Here is a 20,713-nt window from a genome sequence, read left to right as displayed (position 1 = left end):
TAGATATAGACTTCTTGTTTGAGATTTTTTCATCGAGAGACAATCTCTCATATGAGTAGCATTTTGTTGTAATACTTGAAAGCAATTTGATGAACTGTTTATATGACAAATGACTGTTATCTAAAGTTGTTAAGTTTGAGTTGTTGGTTGGTTTGATCAACAAAAATTTATTGACGGATAAGTGATAAGCTACCCATTTAAATAAGCTATTTATTTAAACTAGTTGTTATAAAAAAGACAACAAGAAGAATGTTATAGGCGTAGAGGTATTTAAAACAGACTTAATCTGATGTTTACCCGACCCTGTCACTACAACATAATTTGCTGTTAGTGGGATAAATTTAGCGACATTTAATTTAAATGTCGCTATTCAAATTTCTAATAGTATATATAGAGGATTTAGTGGCATTTATTAAACCCTTTAGTAGCATAATAAAAAATCACACTAAAGTTTTTTGCGACATGAGATCTAGTAACATTTCTCATAAATGCCATTACAGACTAAAGTAACAATTACATATGCCACTAAAGACCAAATAAAGTGTCGCTAAATCACTTTATAGTGAAACTTAAAATAAAAACCAATAATTATTACACTAAAAATATAAATTAAAAATACCACTAAATCCAATGTTGCAAAAAGTTAAATTTGTTGTAGTGTGTATAGCCTTTAAACATAGATTTACAATGATGTAAAAACCGATGTGCACACAAGATTTGATTTTAAACCAATTCAAAATATATTATTCAAAATCGACCTAATGACCTAAATTAGCACTTCTATAGCCATAATCAAAATTATTCTTATATTCAACTTATTTTCAATATACTTGAATTTCACAAGTAGTACGTGAATGAATACTTCTGGGTAATGTAGATTGGAGTGAACATACTAAAACTATGCAAGAACAACTAAAGTTATCCAGAAGTATGAGAATCTGTAAGAAATAAAACAATCATTAGATTATTTTATAATGACGTTCCTAATTACTTCCTAAATTTCTTTTTTATATTTTTATTTTTCAATTTCATTCAGTCTTATCTTCTTATTTATATCATATTTTTTTGGCATCGTTAGCTTTTGTCACCCATATTTTAATATTTTATAATACTTATAATTCTCACATATTTTTTTAATAAACTTTATTTTAACATTTTTATAATACTTATAGTCCCCACATGCATTGTTACTTGGAATTACACTCGATTTGGAACGGAAAACGGAAACGCAAACATGGAATGCAATCTAGATTAACTTGAGAACGATTGCAAAGTACATATTTGAAAACAAAATTAAATTAAAATGATTATTTTGCTTTAAGAAATTATTTTCAAGTGGAATTTTTTTAGATTTATAGATTTCATCTCGTTTTTTCTACCTTCTTTTTTCTTTACTTTATAAATTAAGCCAAAATACCTTTTAAAAGTCATCTAAATCGGGACGTTACCTTGAACAATTTGAGTCGTGTTTCGTGGTGATTGGGGACGAACATTCTTGGATCGCGGAATGTGGCTACGTTCCACGTTCCATGTAACAATACCCACATGTTTTCTACTAACTTTATTTTAACATTTTTTATGTTTGTGGTCTCCATATTTTTTCCACAATTTTTATTTTCTATATCTTTTAATTCTTGTGGTCCAATCTCCATTTTTCTTCATTAAATTTATTATTTCATAAAATAATATCTTTATTAACTATAAAATTTAACTTTTCTCAATTTCCTTAAATATTTGTTATGCAAACATAAAAAGAAATCGAGAATTAATTTATCAAGAAGTATTAACTGCCACTAGTTATAGTTACCTTGGGAGAGGTGTGGTGGTACTGATCACGACTTTAATTTGTCTATTTTTTTGTGTTTGTAATTAAAAATTTTGAATAACAAATAAATTTATGTACAAAAATTATGACTAATAAAAAGATTACATAAATGTTTAATTAAAGTAAATTGAGAAAATAGCTAAAATAAGATTATATAAAAAGTGATGTAAATTTGGAAAACTGTAACCGCATTGAAAATGAGAACAATTTTTTCTAGGAAAAATGTCCGTAAATAATATAATGTTTTTTAATTTTTCTATAATAATACCAACTTTGATTAACCATGAATAACATCAACTTAGGGACTTTTTTTCCTAGAATAATATTAACTTTAGTTTATTAACTAATTTACTAAATTTTTTTGTCATATAATCTCCTATAGTTTGATTTTTAACATATTAGGATTTTTTACACCTCCCTAAGTTAATATTATTTATAGTTAATCAAAAGTTAGTATTATTATTAGTTAATCAAAAGTTAATAAGTGGAGATATCTTTGAAATTTTCTTTGAGATACAATAGTGACACAAAACTCATATTTTAATGATTTTGATAAGAGGTTGTTAAGCATCATGTGTCACATGTTAAAGTTTTATGAAGTTTAACCATTTCAAAACAACTATAAGTCTTATAAGGCATGTGAAATTTTATTTGAAATGGTAATCAACTTTTGGCAATTTTTGATAAAATTTTTCTATAAAAATTATAACATAAATATCAATTGAAAATTCAATAAAAATGTAAATTTACATTAATTGTACCAAAATAAAGTATTTTGCCCTCAAAATGATAACTTTTGTGGTTGAAAGATCGCATTGAGCACCATATGGGATTGGATTATTATTATTTTCTTACCATCAAAAGCTTTTCTCTTCTTAGTCCTCAAACTTCTTATCAATTTATGACGTTCTGCAATACTAAACGATACTTAATCTACTATTTTATCAAATGGTATGATTTTTCTAAGAGTTGGATTTAGCTCTTAAGAAACCAATTTAACCAAATGTTCAAGCTGATAGTTGAGACCCCATAATATGTTATATATTCTAACACGCCCTTTCAGCCCTTACATGAGAGCCCTTTGTGCAGTACAAGCCCTCATTATATCTTTTACGAAATCTTCCACTTAAATTTGAGGGATAATTGAAATTCAAACCCGTGACACTTCGGCTTCTAATACATGTCAAGAAACCAACAATCAAACACAACTAAAAGTTTAAAATGATACGTTATGTACTCTAACATATTCCAAAATATGTTATATAATTCTAACATCAGCCTTATCAACTCTAAACCCCTACTTAAACTGCTACCTCAAAAATCATATTTTACAACTTGCATGTTACCATATGAAAATGCAACCTCACCTTAGACCTAGTATCTAAACAAAAAGGTGAAAGAAGTTAAAGGTTAGATTGTACTTTTATTTGGTGTTTCACGAGGTAATTCCATCTTCATATATCCCACCAATCAAAATCAAACCACTCACATTTCATTTAAACTTGTCCCATTCCCACACATTCCTTCCACCTTTTCCCTTCCCTAGCTTCCCTTCCCCTCACCCTCCTATATAAAGGACACCCTCCTATATAAAGACACCCATCTCATACTTTACACATTCCTCCCTAAACCCATAAACCAAACACACCATAATGTCTCTCTACCTATTTGATCTCTTCTTTTTCTTTTCCTTCCTTATTTTCTTCTCCTCTTTTCTTTTCTCCTTTCTCTACACCAAATCCTCATCTTTAACCTATGGCCCACCTTCATACCCTATAATAGGGTGCCTATTTTCCTTCTACAAAAATAGAAAAAGGCTCCTAGATTGGTACACCGAATTATTATCTAAATCTGCCACGCTCACAATTATCGTACGACGATTGGGAGCGCGAAAAGTCATTGTCACAGCTAATCCTGACAATGTTGAATATATCCTTAAAACAAATTTCCCAAACTACCCTAAAGGACAACCTTTAGCTGAAATTTTAGGTGATCTTTTAGGACATGGTATTTTTAATGTAGATGGTGAATTATGGGCTTCTCAAAGAAAATTAGCAAGTCATGAATTTACAACTAAATCTCTTAGAGAATTTGTTGTTAAGACTTTGGAAGATGAAGTTGATGGAAGACTTATTCCTTTGCTTCATTTGGCTGCTAAACAAAACAATATTATTGACTTACAGGTTTGTTTAATCTCTTCATTCTACCTACTGTTTTAATATATATTTTAATTACCCTCGATTATTTGTAAAGGTATTCAAAATTAATGAACTCATATTTTCAACATTATAAAGGTCTAAAAAAATGTGTTTTGGGCTGTATCAAGGGATATCTTATGATTTCAATCGATGTTTAAGTGTTATGAAACCGTATCACTTCTATTATCGCTATTAGAATATATAGCATATCCAGGGGTCACAACCATAAGTTTAAGTTTTTGGTTGAGTTGGTTCTTGACAAGCACATTATTAATTGTTACCATATTTTTACACTATGCCAGTGACATATTTCTGATTGTGGGTTAGATAATGGGTCAAACTTAAATTATTATTCAAATAAAAAAATTAGAGATTACTTTTGAACTTTTACTAGTTAACAGAAAAGTTGTAATAAGTAAATTAGACAATATTTTGATTTTATAAAATAATTCAATGTCGAACAACTCCCTTGAACGACCTTAATATTCGGTTATCATTTTGAGCTGACAACATATAATATAATCATATAACAGTTTTTTAAATCATAGAATGCAAACTCAAACAGATGAACTATTATAAAGATTTGTGATCGCATGTTACTACTTGCTCATCTTGTTTATATAATATTCATAAAATCATTATTTTATGTGGATGGTTTTTGACATTTTCTTGCTCATTAGATCATGGCTACTTAATTATTGCCCTTGCCTAGTCAGAAAATTTGATTTTATATTAAATAAATATAATTTATTTATATAAATAAACAGATGTAAGATATTATATCAGATTACGATCTACTCAATAAGGAAAACCTCCTTTAATAAAGTATTATAAGATAATTTAGCGTGACATGCTTCAACGAACACTCTACTTATTGTCTTCCATTGCCGACCGTTGTTTTATAATTTCCATTTATATAACTTTAAATAATATTATTTATAAGAATTAAATTTTATCTCGTTGAAAGATTACTGCTTTTGACAAAACCAAAAATTTTTGCTAACCCTTTTGATCATTTTTTGGTATTGAACTACTTTGTAACAAAAAAACTAATAATTATCATTAAAAAAATAATATTATTCACTGTATAGAGATGATATGAGATTAAATATTATTAATTTTCTTTGTACTCTATGGATATGATTTTAATAAAAATTATGAAAAATAAATGGAATATGTTTGAAATACTTTCTTGATAGGGAAATATGATTTTAAATTAGGAATCTTTGACCATATATGTTAAAAAAAAAAAAAAAAAAAAAAAAAAAAAAAAAAAAAAACTAGTAAATATAATTACTGCCCATATTTCTCTTTTATCTATTTTTTAGAGGGGCATGAATATGATCTGTTCCCTACCCTCTTCTCCAGACTTTAATATGTGCGGATATTAAGTTGTTGACTCTAATTTTGCCTCTATAGTTATCGACTTATCGTTAATCCTATGTTCCATCAATTTGCTATTGTAATACATTATAGTAAAATTTCTTTTCTGAGAGATAGTTGGTTTGTTGAGGAATAAAATAAAAATATTTACATTATATTGTGTAAATAAAATTAAAAAGAGAAAAAGTAATGAGAATTAAGAAGAGTAGTTCAGATGATTTCTAAATATAGAATATAGCAAATTGATTAGGAAAAATAATGATAAATGTATCCAACTGACTAGGTTAAAAAGAGTCAGGGTCAACCTTAAGCAAGTGCAAATCGCGCCTACGTCCAAAGCTTCAAAAAATTTTAATTTTCAACTAGTGATAAGATTCGAACTTTTTTTATGCATATATAATAATTCAGGGGTCCATTATATATATATATATATATATATATATATATATATATATATATATATATATATATATATATATAAATTTATAAATTAATAAGTAAATGAAAAAAATGCAATAATGTAACAATGGCACAGGCCATACCTATTCCATATTGATCTTAATTAAAGAAAGAAACAAAAGCTTAAAATTTACTAGAAATTAAGCTCCTTAACTTCTAATTGATGAAAATTAACCTTATAATTTTTTCCTATTGTAAAATTAAAATCTATTAATATTTTTTCTTAACTCGATCCACATCAATATCTATTAGTATTTTTAATAACTTTATTTATTTCTACTTAATTCTTTTCCATAAAAAAAAAATCCATTTTTGTTATAAAGATTTTACTTTTTTTTTTACTTTTGTTGTCAAACATTGCTCAATAAGTTGACAATGAGGATATGCTTACGCGGGACATGGGTTCACCATTTTACTAGGTATAGAAATATGCTTGACAATAATTTTTTTTAACAACTTTTGACCTTTTTGTTCGTACACTGTGATACCAAATGAAGCACCCAAAAAAATAAGCTAGTATAAGTTAATATTTGATATGAAGGGTCAATTAAAAAATATTTTTATTGTTAAAAATGGATTTTTGTCTCAGTTGAAAAAAATAAAATATTATTATTCTCAAACATTGAATTCTATTCTCACCTAACTCTATCCTATCCTCGGTCTACTCTATTATTCCCCCCCAAAAGAAACATTGTTGTTACTGTCAATAAGGATAAAATTGTATATATATACTCTTTCAAAGTCCAAATCGAACATAGATCGTAGATAGGAGTCATTTAATGTCATTAAGTAATAGAATGGGACATTATTTTTTTAAGATGAACTAAAAACTTTGTAGTCATTTAATTTTCAACATTAATTTAAGTATATATTTATTTATTTGTTTGTTTTAAAATGCAAGTTGTTTTAAATTCATACTATTAGTATAGAAACTTGTATGAGATCGTCAAGAAAGGAATGCTGGCTTCAAGATTAGATTATAGCCACAGTTTCAAGTTTCAACGATGATACATTGAAAGATGATTAAGTGGATAATTAGATTAATAAATTAATAAATTAATAAATTAATAAATTAATAAATAGAATAATTTAATTTAGTATCAACTGGGGTCTAGGGAATTCTAAAGACTTGGTCATAAAGTAAATTTATGTTTCTTTTTTCCTATTTTAGACACCTACATATTAAAATAATAAATAACTAATTAATAAATGATTTTGCATTTTTATTTTAGGCAGTCTTATTTATAATTATATTACATTTTTAGATATAATTAGCCTTAATCACCTTATTTTTAATATTTTTGATGTTTATAGTTCCACATGTTTTTTAATAAATTTTATTTTAACATTTTTATAATATGTATGGTCTTTGCATATTTTGAACTAATTTTATTCTAACATTCTTTAATGTTTGTGATCACCATATTTTTTTCCACCAACTTTACTTTATATATTTTTTTAATATTTATGACACCCACTTTTCTCTATTAACTTTATTATTCAATAAATAAAATCTCCACCATCTAAACAAATTCAACTTTTATAAGTCCCGTGAGAAAAGAGTAATTAATAATTAATAAGTTTTGGTAGTCCACACGTTAATATAATGAATTCAATTCAATGCTTAGTAGTAGTCGGTAACCTTTATTGAATCTGCTTCATATTTTATATATTTTGTTTGAAATTCATACCGAAATATGGTATTGCCTATTTTCGTCTAATTACATAAAACTTTCAATTTGTTTGACTCCAATAATTGTTTTTAAATCGTAAAAGAAAAAAGGTGGATACAACTTAAAAGACCTGGTGAATGACTATTTAAGACCTTGTCAAATTTTATTTTAGTCTTTTTTTAATTTTGAGTATTTCTATTTTAGATATTATCTTCATCGCTTTTTTTAAATTTTTATCCACTTATTTTCTCATTTTAATCCATTTTTGTTTATACCCGCACAATTTAATGATCCCTATAAATTTCGTAATATATGAGCCAATTATTAATATTGTAATATAAAAAATTAATTTTTTGATCCATGTATAAAATGCACTCATTATTAGACAACCTCACACAAAATTTGTGATGGCCATATGTCTAACACCTTATTGGAACTGCCATACCCCAAAATAAGGGTTTACTTTTTATTTTTAAGATCCAATAGATTTGAGTAGAATTCAAGTCAAATATAATCAAAAAACTATAAAATGGGTCTCCAACTCTCCAAGACTCAACCTAGTCGCTCTAAACTCGACCTATGACTAATTTTAGATTCATTTTAAATCTAAGTCTGAATTCACTCAAGTTAAATGAGTTGGGTCTTGTTGAACCAAACCCATGACCTACCTTATTAAGGTTATTTATTGAGCCTCTAGGCATCCTTTAAATACGGATTGTTATATGAAATAGTTTCACCGACAGACACATCTTATATCTGATTTAAATAGCTCATCTAATATATAATATAAGAATATAAATTCTTTGTTCAATGTCGTCTCACCATTAGACAATCTCTCACGACAATAACTCTGATTTGTGTTTTTATTCATGAGTTTAGTGGTGGTTCAAAAATAAATAAAAGTGAGCCTCAAATTGTTTTACACCCTCTCATTCGCCCATTACCCATGAAACAATGCACCACAATACCACCTAATCATATGTCAATAGACCATTTTGTTTTTCTTTCTTAATGACAACCCCAAAAGAAAAGAGAGAGCAAATATTTCAGTCACGTTTTAAATGAAGTTAAATTCAGAGTGATAGACAAAAACTTGTGTTGATAACAAAAGATATTCCCTCTTAGAAATTTCAACACTTTCCTTTTTTACTTGTCTTTTTAATTTTGTTACATTTTTATTTCAGATAACATTTCCACCACTTTATATTCACACATCTACTCTTATTTTCTCTTTTAATTTTATCTACACAGTTTAATTGTCTCCGATATTTTCCCAATATTATCTTAATCACAAATTCTTAAATGAGACAGTCTCATGGTGAGATAATCTTTACGGGCTGACTCATCTATACTTAGTGTGTTAAATGATCACTTCTAATTTGTAAAAGTGATCAATTACAGAAATAAACTAATTATATGAGCTCATCTCACAGTGAGACGGATTCATACAAAACGAGTTAATAGGACAGAAACCCAAAAAAAAATTTGAAATGATGTGAACCCAACAGGGCCAACACATATACAACATTCTCTAAAATATCCTCTTAGTAGCTTCAACTGTTGTCTATGTCTGTCCACAGTATTTAATTTGTCTACTTTTTGTGTCAACAGGAAGTACTAAAAAGATTCACATATGATACAATCTGCAAACTCTCTTTAGGGATAGATCCCAACTGTCTAGACCTATCGGTTCCGATCCCACCTCTCATTGCTGCGTTCGAGAATGCTGCTGCAATCTCCGCTAGGCGAGCCACTAGCCCAGTGTACATCATTTGGAAGCTCAAACGAGCCCTTAATATTGGCTCGGAGCACAAACTCAAGCAGTCCATCAACATACTCCACCGCCTTGTCCAAAACATCATCTCGACTAAACAAGAGTCGCTCACTGATTTGAAAGATGGACAAAATCAAGACTTGCTATCTCGGTTTCTTCGTGCAGGGTATGAAGGCGAGCTGGCTAGAGATATGGTGATCAGTTTTATTATGGCTGGACGGGATACTACTGCAGCTGCGATGACATGGCTATGTTGGCTGTTATCTTCGGTGGACCCTCCTGCTCGAGAGAATATCAGATCGGAGTTGGAAGGTGGACTAGAGTCGGAGTCTCGCCCTTTAGGGTATGAGGATGTGAAGAATATGAGATATTTGCATGCTTGTTTATTCGAGGCCATGAGGTTGTATCCTCCGGTAGCCTGGGACTCAAAACACGCTGTAAAGGATGATGTTTTACCTGATGGGACTAGAGTCGGGAAAGGGGATCGGGTGACATACTTTCCATATGGTATGGGGAGGATGAAGGCTATTTGGGGGGAGGATCGGTATGAGTTCAACCCGGACCGGTGGTTTGAAACTCGGGATGACGAACAATCTTTTTCAGAAACCGAAAATAACAACTACGATACAAGAAAATTGAAGATGGTAAATCCTTACGAGTACCCAATTTTTCAAGCCGGACCTAGGGTATGTCTCGGGAAAGAAATGGCATTCATTCAAATGAAATATGTCATGGCCTCTATCTTAAATCGGTTCGATTTTGAGCCAGTTAGTAAAGAAACTCCAGTATTTGTGCCACTTTTGACTGCTCATATGGCAGGAGGACTAAAAGTAAAGGTGAAGGAAATCACGAAAAAATAATGACAAAACGTCGAGTTCATAATTAAAATCTATAGTACAATCGGAAACATGATGTTTTGAAGGTGAACGCGTTACGATAACCCGCAAGGAGTTACCTTGTGGTGTCCTATAAGTTTGGGGGAGAGGGGGATTCTTAAGGGGTACCCCCTAGCAGGGAGGACTTTCAAGTCTATTAAAAACATGGCTTTTGACCCCTTCCTATAAACCTTGTCCATAGTTGAATAGAAGAGGGACTTTTTGGCCTTGATTATGTTGCTTTGAAATCTAGTGAAAGCTTAGTTAATGGCATTTGGAAGCATATGATTATCTCTATATTGAATATTATTATCTTTTGGTCACAATTTTGGTTATTATGGTGTTTTATGAATAGACATGCTCACATATGCAGGCCCCACTTGTTGCGTTATTGGTCACGTTCCCAAGAAAGGAGGGTCATTCACATGTATGCTACAATTTAGGTATTGGTCACAATCTACACATAAATTCACCTCCAATCTCTAATTTCTAGTGACTTGTTTGATTGGCTAAATCATTAAATGTTTTTATTAGTTTTTAATCTAGTTGGAGGTATAAATTTTTTAGAGAGATATTGTATGTTGCTTGTTTATTAAGGAAAAAAATAAACTAAGAAAAAAAAACCAATCAAAAAAGATAACTGAAGCTTCCTTTTCATTTTGACTTAAACGTCAACTGAAGTCATTCAAAAAAATTTGTCTTTTTGACCAACCAACAATCTAAAAGATAAAAGTCAACCAAATAGTCAACACAAAAACAAACTACCAAACACCCACAAAAGCTTTTCAATACTAATAATAATAATATTGAAATTGCACATATAATTTTGACACTATTGCACCATTATTTTTATTTTTAAATTTTATTATAGGTAGGTAGAAGAAAGGAGAACACTAGATGAGAATCAAACCAAAGATGAAAAAAATCTTACTTGCTCCAAGACGCAAAAGATTCAATATTTGATATTGGCATTTGCAATGACGCAAAAGATTCATAGTTCAATGTGGTTAAAGCTCCTTTGAGCGAGTATACATATAACTATTAGAAATAACCAATAATGATAAAAAAAAAAAAAAAAAAAAAAAAAAAAAAAAAAAACCTTCCTGCGCCAATTCTACACTACAGGTAGCAGTGGACAGATATGGTAACAAGAAAGCCTATAATTCACTCTTACAAACATAGTTACATGGAACGTCGGCATGTTTCGAGAACGTCTGTCTCCAATCACCACGAAATGCGACCCAATCGTTTAAGATGATGTCCCGGTGTAGAAAATCTTTTTTAAAGACATTTTGGCCCTTATTTACAAATTAAAGAAGAAAGAAAGGAGAAAAAAACGAGATGGAACCTAGAAAACCAAAAACATTCCACTTAAAAATAATTTCTTAAAGCAAAAAAAATCATTTTAATTTAATTTTTTTTTTCAAATATATTTTATTACACATAATGTATCTCGTACCCAATAGTTTCCGAGTTAATCTAGATTGCGTTCCTTGTCCCCGTTCCGCGTCTCAAACAGAATGTCGTTTCATGTAACAATGCTTACAAACCTTAAAGTAGTTGTAACAAAGTTTGCCACCTTAGAAGGTTCAGACATGAGAATAATGTATAGTGATAACAGCAAATATAGTGATAAAAATAAATAAAGAAAAGGAGATTATTCATGAAATCCAAAATAAAAATAACAAAAACAGATAATATTTCAAGATGAGAAACTAGAAAAACCAAGTTCCTGAACAAGAATATATCACATAAAAAGGGTGCTGCCTGTTAAAACTTTATACCTCCGCCAAAACCAGAACTAGTAACAACTAACAAGAGATTAAAGCATTAAACATGCTTGAAGTATGATTAATCCTACAACTCTTTACAGATTACAATGGCACACGGCATTCAAAGTCCCACAACGTTTATGCATGCGATAATATATGTCATCTGCTCAAATATGGTGCTTGTAAGTTTCAATAAAAATCATCTCAAGTTAAATGATGCACAAATCGTACGGGAAAAAATTCCAACTATAAAAGAACTACAGGCAAAAGCTGTGTACCTATTTAGTGATCAATGGCTTCTGGCAACCCAATCATGTAGCTCCTGCAGCATCACTTCCACTAGAAGATTTACGATTCAGATAACGCAACACAGCATCCTCGACCCTTAAATAAATGCACACAACCCATTAGAACAAACAAATTTTAGAAAGTTATCAAACAAAAGTTTCATTTGACACAAAGAATACATCCCGACTTGCGTGAATATAAGTGTTTTCAAATTATAACATGCGCTCCACCAGCAGATTTTTTAAATGTTGGAACTTGGAACCATCAACCATCACTCATATAATGCTAATAATCCATTTTACATAATTAGCATAATTGATGATGAACACGTTATTTTGTAAGAAAATTCTCGAGTTAATATCAATGCATGACACCTTTCTTGCAAATTCACAAAAATTCATTGTCATAGTCATTCTACCATATGGACTGCAAGCGCCAATAGACGAACCAGCTTATAGCAAGTACATTCAAAGCAAGATCTCACGAAATATAAAAAGGAGATGAATCTAAATATCTCAACTACCACGTAATCCTCACCACAAGCATATGGAGCAACTAAAAGACAACAGTGAAAATATGACATTCTCAAGGAATTGAAGAATTAACTAGGGCTACTCCTCACTAATCAACTACAAGCTCACAGCTAAGCACTTGTCTCCCTTTCAAAAGTCATAATCAGTCTGTTACTACTACCATGGACACAAGATATGACGTCAAATGTAAACCTTTCATGCTGAGAAACATATCACTTAATGACTATAAGGGGATTAAAACCATCAAGTTAAACCACTTTTAAGTTTTCCGAAATATTGAAACACTTTAAGTGACAGCTTTTAAAACCACTTGTTGAAAAGCTTAGTGACAGCTAATCGCTAGCCTCTGCGTTATATTGGTATCTGGTCACATAAAATTATCTTTGCCCACTTGACTATCACCAACCATATCACCGAAATATATGTTTCACAACGTGAAAACTTTAACAATAATTGACAACTGCACCACTTAATGACCAAAATACACACCCAGAACCATGTATGCACTTGACCAAGCTCCAATAGCACTTTTGGCATTACAAAAATACAGTAGACCATGTATGCAAGTGATGTTTATTTAAATGGAGAAATCTAAAGTATAAAAATACATGGGCAATTACAAATAAAGTATTCCAGAACAAATATATTGATGAGAGAATCCTAAGATCCTTGCTGAGCTATTATATAACAGAAGACTTGGAAACCTCAAGCACTTAATGAGGCCTGTTTCAATAATGAGTTAGAAGTGAACTAAACGACACTTGAAATAGGAAATCTATCATTTTAACTTCATCAAGTGCATCTTGGATTGCTATAACTTATTTTGTAAATAGTCTCTTCAACTCATGCTACATCCAACAAAATAAACATAGGTTTCATCAGAATTCTCAAATCATCAACAATCTCAGAATATTCTAGAATGTTGACAATACTTTCTTCAATATATCATATTCCTAGTTCATATCATAAAATAATTGATCTACACCACCGAAATCCATGTTAGTGTCCGTGAATATATTTAATTCTATTATCATGTCAACTTCCATGAGAAAAAAATATTGACCCTTGAGATCATTTTCCCTTGCTATCACTTGCTCTTGGACCAAAACTAGTTCTGCTTCCTTACCTTGTAATCATAGCACAAAAAACTACTCCTAAAAAGGAGCAAATGCAAGAAGATGTATTTATGAATTGAATTGATTAAAAAGTTAGTCGCATGTATGTACCAATTCACTTCTATTATATACATTAAATGATTGTACATTCATGTCAACTAATTCACCAATTTGAAACATTCTTGAAAAAATTTCCCATGTCCTTAAACTCCCTTCAAATAAAATAGATATTCAAGTAATCCTTGTTGCAATGCAACCAATACATCATAAAAAGATGTCAGGCCCAAAAATGGAGCATGTGTTCACTTGTGAGGAAAGCTAAGAGTGGAACCATCTTAATTCTTAATTAGTGACATGTAGAGCTCTAGCAAGTAGCAACCAAAGAAAGTGATACATAAATTCAAAGACAACGGATGGAAACTCTAAAGTCAAATACTAAGCTCATATTGTTTCCTTTATTCTTTTTCTTTGTTCCATTTACTTGAGTTTAGGCAAATCAAATAATATGATAGGCTTTTGTATGTCCCACAAGAGTGAGAAAGAAAAGAGAACGAAGGCATCTTGTTGAATACTTAATTAATGCATCCACTATAGAAAAAATGATCTTAAATCATCTGTTATAGCATTTAATAGTATGCTATAGTGGATTTTACAGTTGCTATTTACTTTTTATATTTGCTAATTGTTCTATGGCTCACTTATGCAGCATATATGTTTTCTTAATATGCGTTGGTGAGCTCACATACTTAATGTTAATGTTCAAGTATTAAACGTTACTTCTCCCTCAAAAAAAGTATCAAAAAATGTGACTGAAGAACCATTGTAATTGAAAGTATAGTTGGATGAAAAGCTAGTAAAACTTTTTAACAATTCCTGCATGTACAAAACAGTCTATTGCACAACTATGTGAAATTCAAGTTATGAGATACTTATAGATGTTTATTAGTAGTATTTGATGCCTTGAACTAGTGAAAATTTGTATAAGCAACTCCTACTTGATAAAGATTAGGATAAAGTCGAGAAAATTGTGAGCCAAACGTTTATAATGATATTGACACATGTTCTCTAACTTAAAATACCGCACAAAAAACATCATTTTGTATTTGTGGGGATGAAATGAAAATCGAATTGGCTTTTACCACCTCATTCTTATATACAAAATACAAAAACTAGAAAATGTTATGTGGGAGAAGTACAAATATCAAATTTAAAATTTACTTTTAGTCAATGTTACTTGACATGTGATATTGTGCTTAATCATTTTACATAACAAGGACAAGGTTTACTTCTAATAATTATTTTATTTAATTACATGCATGTAGTAGTGACATCAAGTTGATGGAAGATTTATAAGAAGATAAGACTGTGACACTTAAGCAACTGATGTCACTTGCAAGGATTTGACTGGAGAATAATGTGTCAAACATAATATAGACGTAGTCATCTATTTTATGGTATTTATGGACTAACTTTATGCACCAAGTTCTTTTAGCCAATTCAACAAGACAAGCACTTAAGCTGTTTTAAAAAATTAATTGCTTCATCCCATGAATCTGAGACACTTTTCATTTTGGTCCTTCCTTCGACTTTGAGCTATTTCTACTTTAGGTTATGGTCTCACATTCTCTCTTTTAACCTAATTCCCAAACTTATTCTCTCTTTTAATCTCATCCACATATTCCTTCTATCCACTTGTTTTTATGTCTTATTCTCGAGCAACAAATTAAAAACAATTCCTCTAAATGTGTCAAACTCATGATAAACTACAAGCAAATAAGGGAGGGTATGAGAAGGTTTTTTATAGAATAAACAAGAGAACTCACCCAAAAGACTAGTCTAGCAGGTGAGAGAGCTCATTTACTCTATGCACCCCACATTAATTGTATACCGATGTAGTATAAAGTCCCATAACCTTGTAATGGTCTCAAATCCATTCCATGACATTTGAACCCCCATAAGTTCCAACGTCCTTGTTGGTCATGGGTGGCTTAACCCAAGCCACCACTTCGAGTTGGATTCTCGTTGGTCATGGTTAAGTTGGTCACGACTGGCTTAGCCCAGGTCACCATTCCGTAGACCACCACTATGAGTCGGCTTTGATACCATTGTTATATAATAAACAAGAGAAATCACCCAAAAGACTAGTCTAATAGGTATGAGAGCCCATTTACTCTATAAACCCGACATTAGTTGCCCATATAACCAATGCAGCACAAAGTCCCATAAGCTTGTAATGGCCTCAAATCCGTTCTATGACAAAGGTGTGCAGTGGTGGCTACCAAGTAGGTTTAAAATTAGGATTGTTCAAACATGGGCAATACGAGGAATTAGAAATTGTATCCGCCATCTTGGGCAATAGAAAGGGAGTTCCACACTCCTTACCATCTCATGATGTTTCCCATCACAAAGTCAAAATCATTTAATCGTTTATATATGATTTGTCAAGTGATTTTTATCTTATGTTACCAAATTCATAAATAAGTTTACTAGTTGATGGGTATCAAAGCCTTAACAAAGAAAGACTTGAATCCCAGAGGCTCAAATTCGAGGTCACATCAACGATTTAAGGATTGTCGACTATGAAGAAGTGAAACTTTTGGCATCATTTAAAAGAGCATCTAAAAGAATATGCAGCTATCTATGAAGAGTTCTCACACACTTTAATTAGTATTGAACTATATCTTTAAATCAAGAATGACAATTCTTCTTTCGTAATATTTCTCTTCACCATTATCCTCTGATTTGCAACAGCGCAAAACACAGTTTTGGTGATGCATTAAAATGAGTTATTACCACTTCCCTTTCATTTCCACATTATCACAAAAATTTTCAATAATACTTGAAGGTGGAGAATTAATTTCCAAAGCCCATTCCTAAATGGTAATAGAAGTAACTCGGGCCCACAATACAAACAACATCCTAGAATATTGAATAAAAATACCACTTTGCCTTCTATCTTGGTAACCCATGAGGGTGATATTAGGGATGACCTTCACTCCTATCCAACTCTCCTAAAGATAAATGTATTGCAAATTATTAATGGTTGTTTTGCAAGGAGTGATTAGAGAAGCATGCTTGGTGCCCAAGATATATGTAAGCCATTTGGAAAAATCCATAATTTGTCTTTCTCAAAGATTGGTACTGCTTGTTTTGTCCACTTTGCAACAAAAGTTTGATACTTCTATTTGTTTTTTATGGGAGAACTCTGGTGTATCTTTAAATTTCATAACCATAATAGACTAATTTTATTAGAGAACAAAAATGGAAACATTATTCTACGATCTACACATTAAACTCGGTTAAATAATAAAAAAGCATCAAGCACATCTCATAGCTACAAGCACGAGAGAGATATAGAAAAGGAACTTACCATGGTTGGTTGAAAAAGACACTCCGACGCTCCTGCTGAGCATCACGAATAGCATCACCAGCAACTACCTTCAAATCTCTGTCTTGAGAAGCAATCAATGTGTTAATAAAATCTGCAGGTGATTGACTAAATCCCAGGAAAAAGGTTCTTCTTTGATGATGCTCTTTGATCTTCTTTATAGCACCAACAATGGCATTGTCATAATCATCTATTTCCCTGTACTTCCCCATCCTTTCCAGAAAAGCATACATGTCTTCCTCTAAAGGAAAGGGAACATCAACTAGAACATCATAACACATATTTCCGCTTGGATTATTTCCAGAAAGCTTAATCCTATGCTCCAACTGTATAGGTTGCAGAGGAGATAAATGATGAGCAAGCTTCTGTGAAGCCACAGAAAACTTAATCTTTTCCTCTCCAAACACTTTCCGCAGAGGTGAATCACAGGAAAATATAGCAGGATCATTCGGGTCTTGCAACTTCTTAACCTTCACATAGTGCCACAATGCAGTCATTATCCTTGCGCGAGTTTCTAATTCAAGTCCAAGAACTTGAGAAAGAGCAGGTGATAGTTTAAACTTCTCAACGATATTATTCATTTCAAGCCTTATAATGGCTGTAAATTCCTTATCCCCCTTCCTTTTAACTTCAAAACCTTCATGAAGCACAGAAGAGCGAGAATTATCCCATATGATTACATGATCATCAGGATAAAGATTCTGATCAAGGTAAATTGTAATTTTCTTGAAAAAAGAAGAGAACTTTGGGTATGAACTTGACCTATTGGCCATAGTCCCAGAACTTGAATCATCCGCGTCTTCTAATATCTTTCCAATAATCTTAAGTGTCCAAGTAGGTGCTTCGGAACACTTACTTTCAGAATTAAGCGGCTGATTGGCAAAAGTATTGAACACATATATACGCAGTGTTTTCTGAGCACAAGGAGGTTTCATAACTGACTCCTGAATGTCCATTTTCTTTCTAGCAAGGGCAGCATCAACCTTGGCTTCCAACTCAACCAATTGTGTGTAAAGAGTGCTTTCTGGTAAAAGGGCTGCAATTTTTTCAGGCAATTTCTTCTCTGATGCTTTCCTTTTCTTCTTACGAGCAGCCGGAGCAAGCTCCATCGTCTTAAACGGAACACCTCCACCAGTTCCAGAAGAACTTTGAGTCTTACTAGACTGTTTGCCATGACTCTTCTTGGTACTTGAAGGAGCAGGGGTAGCAGCAACAGGAGAAGAAACATTGGCAGAATTCAGCCCTATACGGCCATGAGACTGGCCTTGGGATTGCGCCATTAACCGAGCTTGAGTTTGAGGTTGAGGGTCAGAAGGATGAAATTACCCGGCAACTGGGATACGCCAAGTGTTTGATTATTCACCAAGTGTGTATGAAATTGATTGTTATTTACCAAGTGTGTATGAAATTGATTGTTCACAGAATTGACAAAAGGGATTTATGCCCCGACTAAATTTCTAGTTGGGTTCATACGATTCTTGTTAAATGCCACTTAAAGTATAATCCCACCACAATTTCTTGAACACGTCAATAAAAGATGTATCTTATCCTATAAAATCCAGAAACCCAGAATAAATTGCGAAATTCAACACCAAACAAAACCCTAATTTATCCGCAATGGATGATAAATGACAAGAAATCTCTTAAAACTATAAACATGCATTTTGTATACTTAGTTTCAGTAAAATAAATGTAACAGAAAAAAAAGATCATGGATTGGGTACTGAGAATGTGGATATAAATAAAGGAATTAGGTTTAGGAGTACTGAGAAGATGGATTACCTGCGATTAATTGAGGATTGAGATGAACCCTTGCCACTTTGACAGTTGCCTCGTAGCGTTCTCCTCGTTCCAGAAAACTGGTGTTCTTGTGATTGGACTACCTCATCAGTTTTTTCACAAACACTTGGTAATGGCGTAGTGGGCTAGTGGCCTATTGGGTTTGTTTGACAAATATATTTATAAAATGAAAAATTAATGTTAATAATCTAATTAATATAAATTTATAGTTAGAATTATTTATAGCAAATGGTGAAAGGTTGGATTATTAATATAAATTTTTTTAAAAAAAGTTATTTTTGCAAGTTATTTGCTAAAAACAAAAATTAAATAAAAAAATTAAAATTATTAAAAATTAAAAGTTAAAATATAAAATGAACACACTTGATTTCAGATAATTATTATTTTCAAAAGATTATTAAATTTTAAATTTTACAATTAAGATTAATGTTTACAAAAAAAATAAAATAAAATCAACACACTTGATTTCTCTTTTATATATTTTTATTTTTTGATTTTTTTATAATTTATTTTGTATTTACTTTTTAATTTTTTATATAAAATAACTTGTTATATAGGTAAGACTCTTATCGTAAGCGTTTAGCTTTGTGCATTCTTAGCAAACATTCTGAGTAGTTCGAAATATTTATGTTTAATCAAAAGTCGGAATTATTAAAGGAAAATTAGTAAAATATTTGATTATTCTGGGTAATTTCTTCATAGATTTAACTAGAGTTATTAATTAGTTTGACCAACTATAATTTCATATAATTTATTAACTGTTCAGCTAAAAGTCAATAAAAAATTCAACTGCAAGTGCAAGTGTGCAACGTCTTCTTAGAAATAGTGCTTAATATTTCTCCCACCACTCCTGGATTGATTGTCTAACCTGAAGTATTATTCGTGTTTTCATGTCAATGTCTTAGGGGAGTACTGTATAAGCTAAATTTCACTTCATGTTCATTCTTAATTTGTGATCATGCTTATGCCTTTGTCTTTTGGCTTAGGAAGAGTAGCCTATAAGCCAAATCTCATTTGGATAATTGAGTGTTGTGTGCAAGTTGGTCATTTTTATCAAAATTTGCTATTAGATCTTGTTTGTTTGAATTTTTATTGTCTTGATTTTATTGGTGAGTTTAGGACTTTTTAAGAGTCACTTCTAACCTTAGAAACCCAAGTGACTGAAGATAGGGAGACTACCTATAAAATGTGTGTAACAACCCGACTTACCATTGACTGAGTAAACAGGGTCATCACGAGGTTCATTTCCCAAGAAACTGAAATCATACTCCCAAAACTTGAGCAAAGGGGTCACAAGCTCTTTAACGTGACCAACTCAGCTAAATCTCAAAACAAACATCTAACTAAGACACAAGATAATCATACAATTCTCTACAAGTCGAATATAACCAACACTATCAAATCTAATATACATTTATCCAAAATCCTATTACAAATCTACAAATTCCTACATGCTCAGCTCAATATACATCCTTGGAACGCTATCCAACACCGCTAACCCATCGTGCCCGACCAGTTCCGATCTGTAATCAAACTAAAATATGGAAACAACAGAAGGTCAGATTAAACTGAATGAGAAGTAACAATCCAAAACAACAAAACACAGTAAATCAAATCATAGGTTTAAAGC

General features: G+C 31.3%; 2 protein-coding genes across 5 annotated transcripts; one reads left to right on the top strand and one right to left on the bottom strand.

Annotated features, from left to right (window-relative positions):
- Positions 1–3,340: 3,340 nt before the first annotated feature.
- On the top strand, positions 3,341–11,260 carry LOC130797470 (cytochrome P450 94B3-like). The gene is made up of 2 exons (XM_057660057.1): positions 3,341–4,008; positions 9,150–11,260. Exons 1-2 carry the CDS (start codon positions 3,478–3,480, stop codon positions 10,170–10,172), a joined length of 1,554 nt encoding a protein of 517 aa, XP_057516040.1. The 5' UTR covers positions 3,341–3,477; the 3' UTR covers positions 10,173–11,260.
- A 341-nt stretch (positions 11,261–11,601) lies between these two features.
- LOC130797472 (SWI/SNF complex component SNF12 homolog) lies at positions 11,602–19,213 on the bottom strand. Of its 4 annotated transcripts, none has more exons than XM_057660060.1 (4): positions 19,066–19,213; positions 17,266–18,832; positions 12,238–12,343; positions 11,602–12,122 (listed from the first exon to the last, which is right to left on the bottom strand). In XM_057660060.1, the coding sequence occupies exons 2-3, from the start codon at positions 18,561–18,563 to the stop codon at positions 12,271–12,273; spliced, it is 1,371 nt and encodes a 456-aa protein (XP_057516043.1). In that variant the 5' UTR covers positions 18,564–18,832; positions 19,066–19,213; the 3' UTR covers positions 11,602–12,122; positions 12,238–12,270. The 4 variants fall into 4 exon arrangements, with proteins under 4 accessions (XP_057516043.1, XP_057516044.1, XP_057516041.1 ...); XM_057660061.1 differs by having other exon boundaries at positions 17,266–18,616; XM_057660058.1 differs by having other exon boundaries at positions 11,602–12,343.
- Positions 19,214–20,713: the final 1,500 nt, after the last annotated feature.

This window comes from Amaranthus tricolor, chromosome 13, assembly GCF_026212465.1.
Source record: "Amaranthus tricolor cultivar Red isolate AtriRed21 chromosome 13, ASM2621246v1, whole genome shotgun sequence".
Lineage (NCBI taxonomy): Eukaryota > Viridiplantae > Streptophyta > Magnoliopsida > Caryophyllales > Amaranthaceae > Amaranthus > Amaranthus tricolor.
Note: the sequence above shows the minus strand (reverse complement) of the source record. Positions and strands in the feature narration are given on the sequence as shown.

Coding starts and splice junctions, on each gene's coding strand:
- LOC130797470 (XM_057660057.1), top strand. CDS start 3,478: ATGTCTCTCTACCTATTTGATCTCTTCTTTTTCTTTTCCTTCCTTATT. Junction 4,009..9,149: donor ACAATATTATTGACTTACAG/GTTTGTTTAATC, acceptor TTGTGTCAACAG/GAAGTACTAAAAAGATTCAC.
- LOC130797472 (XM_057660058.1), bottom strand. CDS start 18,563: ATGGCGCAATCCCAAGGCCAGTCTCATGGCCGTATAGGGCTGAATTCT. Junction 12,344..17,265: donor GTCTTTTTCAACCAACCATG/GTAAGTTCCTTT, acceptor CATTTATTTAAG/GGTCGAGGATGCTGTGTTGC.